The sequence below is a fragment of the Falco peregrinus genome, chromosome 5 (genome assembly GCF_023634155.1).
Source record: "Falco peregrinus isolate bFalPer1 chromosome 5, bFalPer1.pri, whole genome shotgun sequence".
Taxonomy (NCBI): domain Eukaryota; kingdom Metazoa; phylum Chordata; class Aves; order Falconiformes; family Falconidae; genus Falco; species Falco peregrinus.
Window position 1 is genome coordinate 46,739,176 of NC_073725.1, and position 12,820 is coordinate 46,751,995.

Below are 12,820 nucleotides of genomic sequence, written 5' to 3' on the forward strand. Positions count from 1 at the left end.
GGCAAAATAGCACTTTTTCTAATTCGGTTTCTAGGGGATGTTCTCCCTAGAAATGCAGACCTTTTTTCAATTGCTGCTTCAGTAGTGGGACTTGAATGGGAACTTTTCCAGCTAAATAACGTGAATCTGCACTTAGAAAGAAAAGCAATAAAACTTTTCATTTTTGAAGTCAGTAAAATCTATATTGAATGATCTGATTTGGGTGGTAAGTCCTTGAGGCCTAATTTTTTTTTTTCTCATTCAAAAGGAAGAAGTGAGCACAGTCTCGGGGAGGGTGGGGGGGTGGGAAGTGGTCTCTGATTGGGTCATGAAAGAAAGTTGTTACCTTTTACATTTGATAGCTAAAATCTATCTGCTTTCTGGCCATCTTAACAGCAGAGGTGTTACTGAAGAGTTTACTGTTATACCTAGATGGTTGTGTGCATGCAGTACCTATGGGGTTTCAAAGAAACTTACCGATGTAGGCATTGGGTTTGACCGCTGGTGGTTTAGGGGTACATCTAGGAGCTGAAATTCCTCTTCACATAGTTGTCAGACAGAGGTAGGAGACCACTGAATAGGTTTACATGGCAAGGTTTTGCTAGCAGGAGGGCTTACAGGGGTGCCTTCTGTGAGAAGGTGCTAGAAGCTGCTTCTGTGTGCAACAAGACCAATGCCAGCCGGCTCTGGGACCTGCCAGTAGCCGAGGCTGAGCTCATCAGCAATGGTGGTAGCACCTCTGGGTTAACATTAAGACGACAGGAAAAAAGGCCAACCCTGTGCAGTAGAAACTGCATCAGAAGAGAGGAGTGAGGCTGTGAGAGCAGCAGCGCTGCAGCCCCCCAGGTCAGCGCAGGAGGAGGCAGGAGCAGCCCCAGGTGCCGGAGCAGATTCCCCGGCAGCCCCTGGTGAAGCCCACGGTGAGGCAGCTGTGCCCTCAGCCAGGGAGGTTCATGGTGGGGCAGGTCCCCACCTGCAGCCCACGGAGGACCCCACGCCAGAGCAGGGGGATGCCTGAAGGAGGCTGTGACCCCATGGGAAGCCCGTGCTGGGGCAGGTTTGCTGGCAGGACTTGTGTCCCATGAGGGACCCACACTGGAGCAGTCTGTTCCTGAGGGACTGTACCCCATGGGAAGGACTCATGTTGGAGCAGTTAGTGAAGAACTGCAGCCTTCCCACAGGCTTCTCCACATATTGGAGAAGTTTGTGGACAGCTGTCTCCCATGGGAGGGACCCCACCCTGGAGCAGGGGAAGAGTGTGAGGAGCCCTCTCCCTGAGGAGGAAGGAGCTGCAAAGACAATATATGATGAACTGACTGCAAACCCCATTCCTGTCCCCCTGTGCCGCTGGCGGGGAGGAGGTAGAAAATTTGGGAGTGAAGGTAAACATGGGAAGAAGGAAGAAGTGGGAGGAAGGTGGTTTTTTCATTATCATTCATTTCCTTGAGTTGAGTCTGTTTTGCCCATGAAGGTAATTGCTGAGTGCCCTCCCTGTCCTTGTCTCGACCCGTGAGCCTTTCATCGTGTTTTCTCTCCCCTGCCCAGCTGAGGAGGGAGGGACAGAGCGGCTTGGGTGGGCACCTGGCATCCAGCCAGGGTCAGCCCAGCACAACCACACAGGCAGCTTCCAGACATCCATCAGATGGTGAGAATAACCTCAGTTCCCTTTGAGTACACAGCCTCGTGCAGATGAAAGCAGGGCAGAGCCAGGTGCTCTGACAGACTTCATTAAACACCCTCTGAAGTGGTCACAAGCACAGTGACACATAAGAACTTCAGACTTGGTGCATGATTCTGCATTTTCTGCATTCCTGAGGCTGACATGCCAGAATTCTGCCCTCAAGCTTAATACAAAGAAAATGCCAACTTGCAGTGGAAGATGGGGCCTGCTTCTTCTGGCTGCATCCTGGTGTGTGGAGACCTGCGTCAGCTGGAGTGTCTCAGCAGTTTTCTAGATCTTGATTCCTTAAACTGGCTGTGAAAATAGAGCCATCAAGCTCAGAAGCCTGTCCCAGAAGTAGAGCTGGTTTTGCTTCTATAAACATGGTTAAAGAACCGAGCGAGAGATAAAAGTACTCCCCTCAGAAGTAAATTTCCATTCTCTTTTTTTCCCCAAGAACATGACTCCTGTTCCTTCAGTCTAGTGTTTATTAAGATGCCTTCCTCTGGTGTTGGCCAATGTGAGTGCATCACCTGTTCCCCTGGTAGCTTCACCAGTGCAGAAATGGCTGTATCATTTGCCATAATAAAAGCACTAATACAGGCTTTGAAACATTTAATGGGAGGAGGGAGGAGACTGATGCATAGAGTTGAGTGTTTTTGGTTTTGTTTTTCTTAAATCTAGCTTTGTGGTTACTGCCCTGTCCTGGAAATTTAATGCTGCTGGCTAGAATATGGAGATTCAGTGATGTACCATATGGGCTGTGGTAGCACCAGGTTTTGACTTCCACCTCAGAAGCAGATTTCTTCTAAGATTCATACTAGTTTTCAGCCTTTGACTACTATTTCAAGACATGGAACTTTTTTAATAAACATTTACTTTCTTTATAAACATTATTACAGAGCTATTTCCACAGTAGAATATTCAGCTGCCTTGCTGACGAAACAGGCCCACATTCAGCTTAAGCAGCTTTCCAGGTAGGAAGGTTCCACAGAAAAACTGGAATGAGAAGGAAACTTAACATTCTTTGGACATAGAAATCTTTGGGAAAGTTCAGGATACCTTTTCCACAGAATTTCATATAAAAATTCTCAGGCTGTCATAGATCAAGGGTGGGTGGTAGGGTGATTGGTGGTCCTGTTTGTGTTTTAATCTCCACAAAGCAAAAAAGCCTATTGTTCTAGGACCTCGGGATAAAAGTAGGTATGGAAAGACGTATCAGCTGAAGTGCACTTGTGCTTTTATGCACATTAAGCACTCCTCCAACAGAGCTTTGTGCTTGATTTGATTTTGCTTTTACAAAGGGATCTGTGACACGTCTTAATAAAAGGATTGTAGTTGTTACTCTTCAGAGCATTCTAAAGGTTTTATTTTCATCCATCACTGTAGCACCTGAGCAACTAACATAAAGTAGTATGCATATATTCATAGCAAAGTTTCAGGTAAACCCCACGTTGAGGTCTCTGGCACACTGGTTTTTTTGTCCCCCCCAATTTGAGAGGATGTGCACAGAATCAAATTTTTTTTGACAAGTTTTGGGGTTTGATTTTTTGTCGTAACTTGGTTAATAATGAACTGAAAGTTGCCAGTGTTCTTTGGTAAATGCTTTTGTTGCATTCCACATTCAGCCAATACTAAGTAACTGGTCACACAATTTCTTCTTGGCTGTCAGTGATTTATCTTGAGCTTTGTTATGTAGCTTTCATAGTGACTCCAAATGGAAATTAATTTAACACCTGTAGACCGTGAGTCACTGCTCTAGAAATCAGCGTCAGTACTTTCAGTTTTTCCTGGAAGTTGATTACTCATGCCTGAGTGACTTCATTTCCAGTCCCTGGTCCCCATAAACGGAGACATCATGAAACAAACAGAAGGATTCTGCCCTGTCTATTGGGTCCCATGCAACTGGTCATAAATCCACATGGAACGGAGGCGGACCCTGGCTTTGTCACACTTGCTGCATCTCTCAGAAGCAACATTCCAGAGCTGCAGACTTGAACTTAACAATTTAATAATTCATAGACCAGTTTTTCCAAAATTACAAACATCAGTTACCAACATTCATTTGATTTCCAACACATAGCTCATTAAATTGGTGACAAATTAAGAATTTTCATCCAGTGTCTTGTCCCTACAGGTTAAAAGACCACCTCATATATTCTTCACTCTTACTGAAAGCTCCTCTGCAATATCAACGCATCACAGGATGGGTTGTGGCTGCTGAACATAATAGAATTTATGGGTTTATATTTTAATGACTGATGCCCTGAGCTGCTTTTTCAGTTTGGTCCTCAGTGAGGGTGCGATTCTCTCTAGTGAGTCCTTGCCCTGTCATGCCATGGCACAGTGTCTTCCATGGTGGTTACCCAGGAGGTTGACACAAGTTGAATCACCTACAGCACATTCCTTCACAAACTGCAATGAACAGAAGCTACAAGATGTTTAACCTTAGACAGGAAACGGGATGCCAGGAAAAGAAGAATTTCAAACAGAAAACGTGAGTTAGTTTGTCTTCCCTAAGGGTTTCTTGTGCTGCATGAGGAGCCTAAGCAGACTTTGGCTCCTGAAGGCTTATAAGCCACTGCAGTCCAAGGCAGTTCTGACCTCTTCTAATCCTGCTTGTAAAACCTCCAGGTTTAAGCCTCCTGGGGAGAAACTGTCTTCAGGCTCAGTGCTGAGCTGAGTTACAGCATCAAGGTAAAAGGCAGGAAATGCAAACCAGTGGGAGTTATTGTTCCCTCCTGTGCACATTGTCTGACAAACCTGTAACATAGTCCATTAAGCTGATGGCACATTTTGTAATAATTTTAATCCATTCAAGTAAAAAAGTCACACAAAAAATAAATATTTAACATTAAGCTGTTGTAGTCAAGCACACACAGAAGTATGGTAATGCAAATCATTCTGTCCATTTACCTTTTCTCTTCTGTTACTTTTCTTGCCTGGGCTTCCTGAAGCCACTACTTCCCTGTTGTATTTATTTTTCTGTCCTTCATTTTCTTCATTTCTTATACCCCCTGAAAGTCACTGCACTTTACATACAATAAATGCAGAATATATTACATTTAACTTAGTCACGGACAATCTTTATCATTTCTAAACCTAAGCTCTAGCTTTTGAGCTTTAGTATTGTGGGGCGATCTCCCAAAGTTTCCAAAAAAGGTTAAAAACACTGGAATAAACACAAGACTGTGAAGAGCCCCAAACAAAATAACAAGGAACATGATCTTGAAAAATGTCCTAAAGATGTAGGTTTTTGCCGCAGCCAGGACAGCTACTCCTAATATAGTAGAAACTGCACCTTGTAGTATTGGGTAACCTAGCAGGGACAGAGCTTCGATTGCCCTTTTGTTGGCTGATGACTCCCCACTTGTAACGAAGGCATAGGAAATATGAGCAGAAAAATCTACGGAAAACCCTATACAAATGACCAGGTTGATCATGGATATGGAATCTAGATTGACATTCCAAAACGTCATGAAACCGGCAACACCAACTATAACAGAAGCCATAGCAAAAGTCACCCACAAGCAACACAGTGGGTTGGGAATAAGCAAGAGGGAGACAATAAGCATTGCCCCAGCAGCAACGACAATGTTCTGAATGGTGTTCTGCACTATTACCAGGTACTGATCATAGTAGATGAACGCTGGGTGGTACACCATCATTGGAATACTGCACTGCTCGGCTGTCTCTCGTAACTGACTGAGAAGATTTTTCTCATCAATGGCTGAGGTCACATTCACTGTCTGGATGAAGAAACGTGAAGCTTCTATTTTATCCTGAGTCACGTTAACATCCCACTTAAAACTGGGAACAATGCTGAACAGTATACGTAAGTTATTAAGAAAAAGAGTCTTATTGCTTATATTTATTAAGCCACTTCCAGCCAGTGTTGTGTACAGTCTCAGCCATGACTCTGAGAGGTTCTTATCTACATAGGAAATTCCCTCTAAATTCTGTGTGCAGTTCTCAATGCCACGACGAACAGTCTCATTCCAGTAATCTACACTTTCAGTAATGACAACCATGACCCTAGGTCCGTATGCTGAGAAGTATCTGTCATTGTCATCATAGTATGGAATAATGTAAGAGTCATCACTTGCCAGATTTCGAAGATCAATGCCTTCCCTGATCTGAGTACACCCATAAATACTGCCCCCCAAATATGCTCCATACAGCAACACCACAAGTAGCTTGACCCATTTGTTTGTAAAAAAAGGACCATAATATTCTTTAAAGAATATGATCATTGGATGTTCACTTTCTGGCTGTTTAGTTTCCAGCTGAGATGACTGCCTAGAACAGTTGCCTATACAGCAAGCATTGTACAAGCAGGACTCCCCAGCCTGATCTTTATCCACTCCCACAGGCATACAAGTCAGCCAGTGTCGGTTTCCTTGCTCCCTTTTATGATTTAACACAATAATTGCCCCAAAGAAGGTCATGGTATATATATAGCAGAAGACAAAAGCAGTGCCTGTATAGAGGCAAAATGATCTCACAGATGGAAAAGCAGTCCAGGTGCCAATGTAGAAGGCCAAAACATCTGTGAGAGTGGTGATGGTCACCGAAAGTGCTGCTTCTGCATAAGTCTCAGCCAGCAGAGATTTAACGTCGGATTTCCCCTTTCTTAAACTTTGCTCCCAGGAAGCAATCATGATGAACATGTCATCAACACCAACTCCTGCAAGAGGGGGACAAACGTTAATGATGCTTTGCAAATGGCAGCTTCCACTAACACCCAACAAAAGTACAACATTCATCACATTGAAACCTACATAAACTTTTGAAAAACAAAGTTAGGCTATGAACAACTGCTTTAGTGCTGATGCAAGTCAAATAAATGCAGGAAAACAGATCCTTTAAGTGTAGCTGAATTTATGATATTGCAGAAACTCCTGGTGATCTGATGGGTTGTTGATCCCTCACCTTGCTCTGCTGGAGGACTGAGCACACCTGGTCCATCTCTGACAAGTGTGTTGTATCTGCTGCCCAAGTGATGTAGGTTACATAGGTTTAAATACATTGCTTATTCTGATGGTCAACTATCCTTACCTCTGGAAGCATCCCCCCATTATCTCTCGAATCTCTTCTTCATCACTGCAGTAAATTAGACACTAATTTCTTGCTTTTACTTCAGCAGACCAGGAGAACAGTGATCCCAGTTTTCCACTGGTCCACTTTTTTATACTCTTTGCTCTCCACTTGCCTTCTCTCCGGTTTATCTTCGAGCATTTATTCGTGATTTATTATTCTTTTATCTTCACATATGTGTGAGCACATCACTACAAATATTACCCACTAGAGTCCTCGGAAACCCTGCCAGGAAGATTGGGCCCTAGCCTAGAGTTTTTGCTAAGACATAAGAGTAAATGAGCTGAAGCCCAAAAAGGAATTGCTGATGTGCTTCTCTCAGCTCTGCTAACTCTTTGAGATTTTCATCACAGACCTTTCAGGGGTTTGCCAATGTTACTCTATCAAATGCTCTTCTATTCCCTGAGAATTAATCACACAAAATGGGAAAGCAAGACCGCGTGAATAGGGGAGCAAGCACAAATGATCTAGCCAAGCATAAAAGAATACATGAAATCACCATCTGCTGCCTGAACGGGCAATTGCCAGTAGACATGCAAAGATGAAATAAGCAGCAGTCAAAAGGTACCACTGGATGGCGAGCAGTGAGCCAGGCTACTTCCAGAAAGCAGGCAGGCTTCAAAGCAGTTTACCTAATGTACTGATTATTTGTTCGCTTTAATGCAAGGAAGACAAAAGTCTGCATATTAATTTATAAAGCTCTGAAGAGACTGCTTAAAGCCCTTCCCCAGGTATACAAAAGGGTTTTTCTGAAATTTAGAGCCTCTGCAGTTGAAAAGCAAACACAAGCAAATACACAATGCATTTGAATTATGCAGGAAACAAAGAAATGATGCAGGGGACTGGTTGCATGAACGGCACATCACCTGTATAGCTAAATGAGACTGTTTAGTACATAGTCATGATATGGCTTAGGAAATTTCACATCTTAACAAAAAGATGGATTCCTTGTTTCAAATTACAGACAGTCCTGCTCATTGCTTAAGCCGTATTCAGGCCCCATTTTATTTGGCTAAAGACTATGCTCTGAAAATGGGATATGAAAACTTACGATGACTTCCCATATTCACTTCATAACACAGGTACTGGATTAAGTCAGTTCTGGTGTGACACGAGTTGTGCACTGGACACATGTTCCATGGTGCCGCCATTGAGGTGGCCCAAGGCTACCTGACAGCAGAGAAGCAGGGAGCTCTCACTGCACTGCAAAAAGCGGTAGTCGAGAGGTGGATGGTTTGGCCAAGACCTCTACACCTGCTTAAATTGCTGGTGAATCCAGCAGTCCCATAAAACAGTAATAACAAGACTGATTTCAGGTAGACAAACTTATCCAGAGCTAATGAGATATGTAAATGCTTACAGGACACCTAGAGAAGACAGCAGCGGATGATACAGGGGAATGCAGTGACATAACTTGGTTGAGCACACCTCAAGTATTAGCATTAGTCAAATAAATGATTAATCATCATGGCTAAATTACCAGGGATGCTAAAACTATGCCAGAAGTGCTAACCTTAACACCCTCTCATTTATGATTTCCATGCTGTAGCAGTGGAACTAGAGCAGGCATCGGTTTTTGGGAAAAGCTGCTCTTCTGCCAGAGCTAGGCTCCAGCCCCATCGTGGGTACGTGGAGCCGAGCGGCTCACCTGCTGGCCCCAGCTCGGCAGGGGCTGCACCTCCTGCAGGGTGGAAGTGCGTATGATCTGATGCTCATGTAAAAAAGTAACACCATCGGGTTGTTTTAACTCCATTTTAGTCTTCGTATCCGAATCAGACCCACTTTTTATACTTACCTAGAATAAGAAATGGTGCATTTGCTACAGTGACCACAAACGGCACTCCACAGAAGAGCATCAATCCAAAGACGCTTAATACAGCTAAACCGGCTGAAATCACTCCACAGCATGCAAGCCAGATATTATTTCTTATACAGCTCAGTCTGAAAATATTTTAAGGAATATCTTAGTTACATGTCAAATATTTCACCAATGGGTTTGGCATGACAAGTGCACAGATACCAACAATACCTTGTCTATGACAAGAACTCCTGATGAAAGCTGCTAGGAAAGCTCCCAGACGGATGCATTGGGTAAGATTGATTTATACAGGAGGTGCTAAATATATTAGTACTACAGGCCAGTTCTATACGTAAGAGTACAGATGTGTACTGATCTTGTAACAAGAGACCTGGCAAAGAGAAGGTACGCAAGCTTTTACCAGTGAGAGGCCAGATTTAGGGTGACCCAAAGAGTGATGAATTTTTAGAAGCTCTTCCCTTTTATGCAGGTTCTTAGTGTAGCATATCAGTGTGGTACGGAAGCATCTCAAAGGCACTAAGTGCTGTGTAGAGAAGCCTTCTCAGCAGACAGACTGGCTACCAGCTATTTACCAAGACGGTCCTGAGGGCTGGCTCAAGGTCTCCCCATGAAATGCTCTCAGTGGGAGACTTTGCACCACACTAAGGGGCTGAAGAGCTGCCTCTTGCCTGATTAGTAGTATTTTCCAGCCTGTAGACCATTTCTAAACTTTAAGAGAATCTCCCGCTTCCAAGGCAAGAAGCGTGTGTTGGTGTACCCGCCCTTGCTCTGTCTGCGCTCACCCAGACTGTATGTGAGATGGCCAGTATCCCAAAACTGTATAGCCTGATGGGCATGGTGCTTGATGCAAGTGCTAAAGCCCACCCTCTGAGGAGAAGTCTCTTTCTCAAGTGCAGCACACAAACACTGCCGTACAGTTGTCAAATATACAACAGTTTATGTTCCACCAGCACAAAGAAAGGGCAGGCTATGGTCTTAAGGCTGCTTCCACCAGCAAGCAGAGTAACTAAAGCTGTACCCAGACCCGCAGCCATCTATGAAGCTAACGCTCATCCACCTGCACCTTAACTGAGCAGATGGCAAAAAAAAGGTGCAAATGGATCTTAACATGGTACACTTCCTCCTCCCTCCCCTGCTTCCTTCCTCTTAACTATCTTTACAAAGAATTAGTATCTTGTGGGCAGGATGAGGGTGAAGCTGCAAGTGAAGCAGGAAAGTAGTAGAATAACCTTAGCAATAGCACCACTTACTTCTTCCCTCCCCCAGATTATGACTTCTCTGTTTGACTTCTATGCATCTTTTTGGCGAATGTCTCCATGGGGTTTGCCAAATCGAACTGGTAGGTTTTATTCAACAGAAGTGCTTGTGCAGAATTCTGCCACTGCCAGGCCAGCTGGATCACACTTCTGGCCCCCTTCCCACACAGGGTAAAGCAGATCCCTTTCATAATTAAAAGCGTTTAGTTTGGCACTGTTTTTCACTGCCAAAGCTACAGCACCTCAGACCTCTTAAAAAGATAAAGAGTAGGGGGTTGTTTAAGTAGTTCCAAACCCATTAGCTACAGAAAGCATTCTTAGGAGGCAGGGACTGCAGAAATGACTGACGGCTTCAGAGAACAGACAAATGAATACTAGCATTTAAGCTGTGCATGTCTGAACTGAACGCTTGTTTGTCTATCCACCTGGTACTTATCACGGACCCCACTGAAGCAGCTGGGAAGTATGTGTGAGCAGAAGAGAAACAGCAGAGAAATACTTTGCTCATTACTAAACGGCACCTGAAGCCTGCAGCTTCAAGAACGGCTTCACTCGGCAAGAGCAGAAACCAGTGTAGGCAAGGTGAAGAGGAGCGGAGCATTGATCTGAATCACTCAGCATTGATCTGTAGCTTAGAAGCCACTTTACCTTAGGCAAGAGACGATTGAAAAGGTTATTGTCAAGAAATAAGTTATGGAGAAGAGTGGGATCACGCTCTTGGTATTTCCTTCAAACTCCTCTTGTCTGGACAGCGAGGTAAAGTAAGTCACCTGCCGTTAAAACAACAGGGAAATAAAAGATGAAGCACTTCAACTCTTTTCGGTCTTTATACACACGCAAGGGCAACACCGAACGCCACGGTGGCACAAAGGCGTCCCCGTGGCCCCCGCAACCCGCCGGGCCCCGCTGCCGGCCCCGGGCCCACCTGCGCCCCTCGGGTCCCGCCGGCCGCCGCACGGCTCTGCCCGCCCCGCCGTTACCTGGATGGCGGTGAGGCCCAACGCCGCCAGCTCCGACGGGACGTCCCGCAGGAAGCTCTCCAGCCACCGCTGGCTCTCCGCCGCCGCGGGGCCGTCCTCCTGCAGGTAGTACATCAGCTTCAGGGCCCGCGCCGACAGCAGCCGCCCGCCGGCGCCCGTCTGCACGCCGCCCAGCGCGGCCCCCAGGAAAACGCCGTGGCTGACGGGGAAGGTGAGGTTCCCCAGGGCGGCCTCCGACGCGCCGCTCAGCAGCGGCAGCAGCGGGTTGGGGCTGGTGCAGGCGCCGTCGCTGCGGGCGCAGAGCTGCTCGTAGCCGCGGGCGGTGACCAGCTGGTCCAGCCGCAGCACGTCGCGCCGCGCCGCCGGCTCCAGGATCGAGCCCCCTTCCGCCGCTACGGCGATGAGGGCGGCGTAGGCGCCCTCGGTGGGCAGCCGCGGGGCGGAGAAGCCCTCCGAGTCGTTGGTGGCGAAGTGCTGCCGCACGAAGTCGCGCTCGGCCTTGGCTGGCCCCGACGTCGGCGTGAACTGTCCCTCGATGTCGTTCGCCTGCCGCTGCGGCAGGAACACGAAGCCGGCGCCCAGCCCGCCCGAGAGCAGAAGCGGCACCAGCACGAAGGGCCAGGGGCAGGTGGCCACGCCGCGCCCCAGCCCTCGGAAGAGCCGCCGCAGGGGCCGCTCCAGGCAGTCGGTGTTGCTGCAGGAGCAGCCCTTCGCGGCGCGCGGCTCCGCCATGGGCGAGGCGGGGCACGGGCCGCCGGCAGCAGCTCCCCGGCAGCAGCTCCCCGGCCGCGCCTCACGTCGGGCCGCCGCGGCGCGGCCTCTGGTAGCGCCGGAGGAGAGCCGCCCGCCAGCTACGGCGGCCGCGGCGGTAATGAGCGGCTCTCTGGGGCGCCGGCGGGGCAGGCGGCCGCGCCCTCCGGCTCCGTGAGTCACCGGCGCTTCCGCAAGCGGGGACGCGCGGCTGCCCCCGCCGCGCCCCTGGCTCGGGGCCCCGGCGGGCGGGTGCGCGCGTGCTCCCGCCGCCCCCCCCCCGCCACCGCTTCCGCGGCGGCTTCGGCCCCAGGGCGCCCCGTCCCGCCGCGGCCTCGGTGCCGGCACGGCGCCCGCGGGTGCTGAGCGCTACCCGGCGCGGGCTGCGGGCCGGGCCCTGCCGTGCACGGGCGGCCCGGCGGCTCCCTGCGGCCTCCGGCCCTCGCCGGCTGCTCCGCCGTTTCCCCCGGCTGTGCGGCAGCTGTTACCGCGAGGGGTTACTCGCCTGCCTGGGAGCGGGACGCAGCGGGAGCTGGCGTGCGTCCCGCTGCCTGCGCTCTCTCGCCAGACGTGAGCGCTGCTGAAATGAAGAGGCTTTGCAACAAGGTGTAGTGGCTGCACCGTGCACGGCTCAGAACTCGCAGGGGTGCGGCAGGCCACAGCCTTGTGTGGCAGCAGTGACAGAAAGCGTCTCTCCCAAGTCCAAAGCGTGGCCTGCAGCCTGGCTCTCTTGACACGGGTGACGGGGATTTTGAGTGCCCTCTGGCTGAGGGGAACACCGAGCTCAGAGGGGAGGCTTCTGGAGAGGTGTCCAGCCACTTTGCTAATACTTCACAGACAGGCACCACTTCTTCTTGCCCTTCTTTGGAAGAAGCAACCCTCCCATCTCCTGCCAGCACTTGCAAAATTAAAAAGTTGTGTGTATTTCCTCTTGCTCACCCTAAGGAGACAGGCTGGCCACCTGCGAGCATGAGGCGGCCAGGCTCCGAGCAGCATTACACATCTCCCACCGAGCCCAGCGTGTGGTGCAGGTTGGGTCCTGGTGATTCCCTTTTCCATGCACAGGTGTTCCAAGGCAAGTCCGTCAGTTCTGAATTTCTCTGTGGGACATGGGCACACAGGAGCTATTTCCTGTAACTCCAAACTTGTCGAAATGTAAGTTTTTAAATGCACCTGACTCCAGACTGGCAGTATCTCTGATGTTCTGCTCTCAATTTCCCTGAATGGATTTACATCATGTTAGAGTAAGAGCTCTTCATGTAGGAGGAATCTGCCCTCA

The 12,820-nt window shown here is 48.5% G+C and overlaps 1 protein-coding gene across 1 annotated transcript; it reads right to left on the bottom strand.

Moving 5' to 3' along the window:
• Positions 1-2,910: 2,910 nt before the first annotated feature.
• Positions 2,911-11,575, bottom strand: LOC101915839 (patched domain-containing protein 3). The gene is made up of 4 exons (XM_055803776.1): positions 10,792-11,575; positions 10,460-10,581; positions 8,532-8,677; positions 2,911-6,326 (listed from the first exon to the last, which is right to left on the bottom strand). Exons 1-4 carry the CDS (start codon positions 11,521-11,523, stop codon positions 4,714-4,716), a joined length of 2,613 nt encoding a protein of 870 aa, XP_055659751.1. The 5' UTR covers positions 11,524-11,575; the 3' UTR covers positions 2,911-4,713.
• Between the last annotated feature and the right edge of the window lie 1,245 nt (positions 11,576-12,820).

Excerpts from the sequence above, each read along its gene's own strand:
- LOC101915839 (XM_055803776.1), bottom strand. The coding sequence starts at position 11,523 with ATGGCGGAGCCGCGCGCCGCGAAGGGCTGCTCCTGCAGCAACACCGAC. Across the intron at positions 10,582-10,791 it reads TGGGCCTCACCGCCATCCAG|GTGACTTACTTTACCTCGCT; the intron begins GTAACGGCGGGG and ends TTTTAACGGCAG. Across the intron at positions 6,327-8,531 it reads TGCACCATTTCTTATTCTAG|GAGTTGGTGTTGATGACATG; the intron begins GTAAGTATAAAA and ends CCCCTCTTGCAG.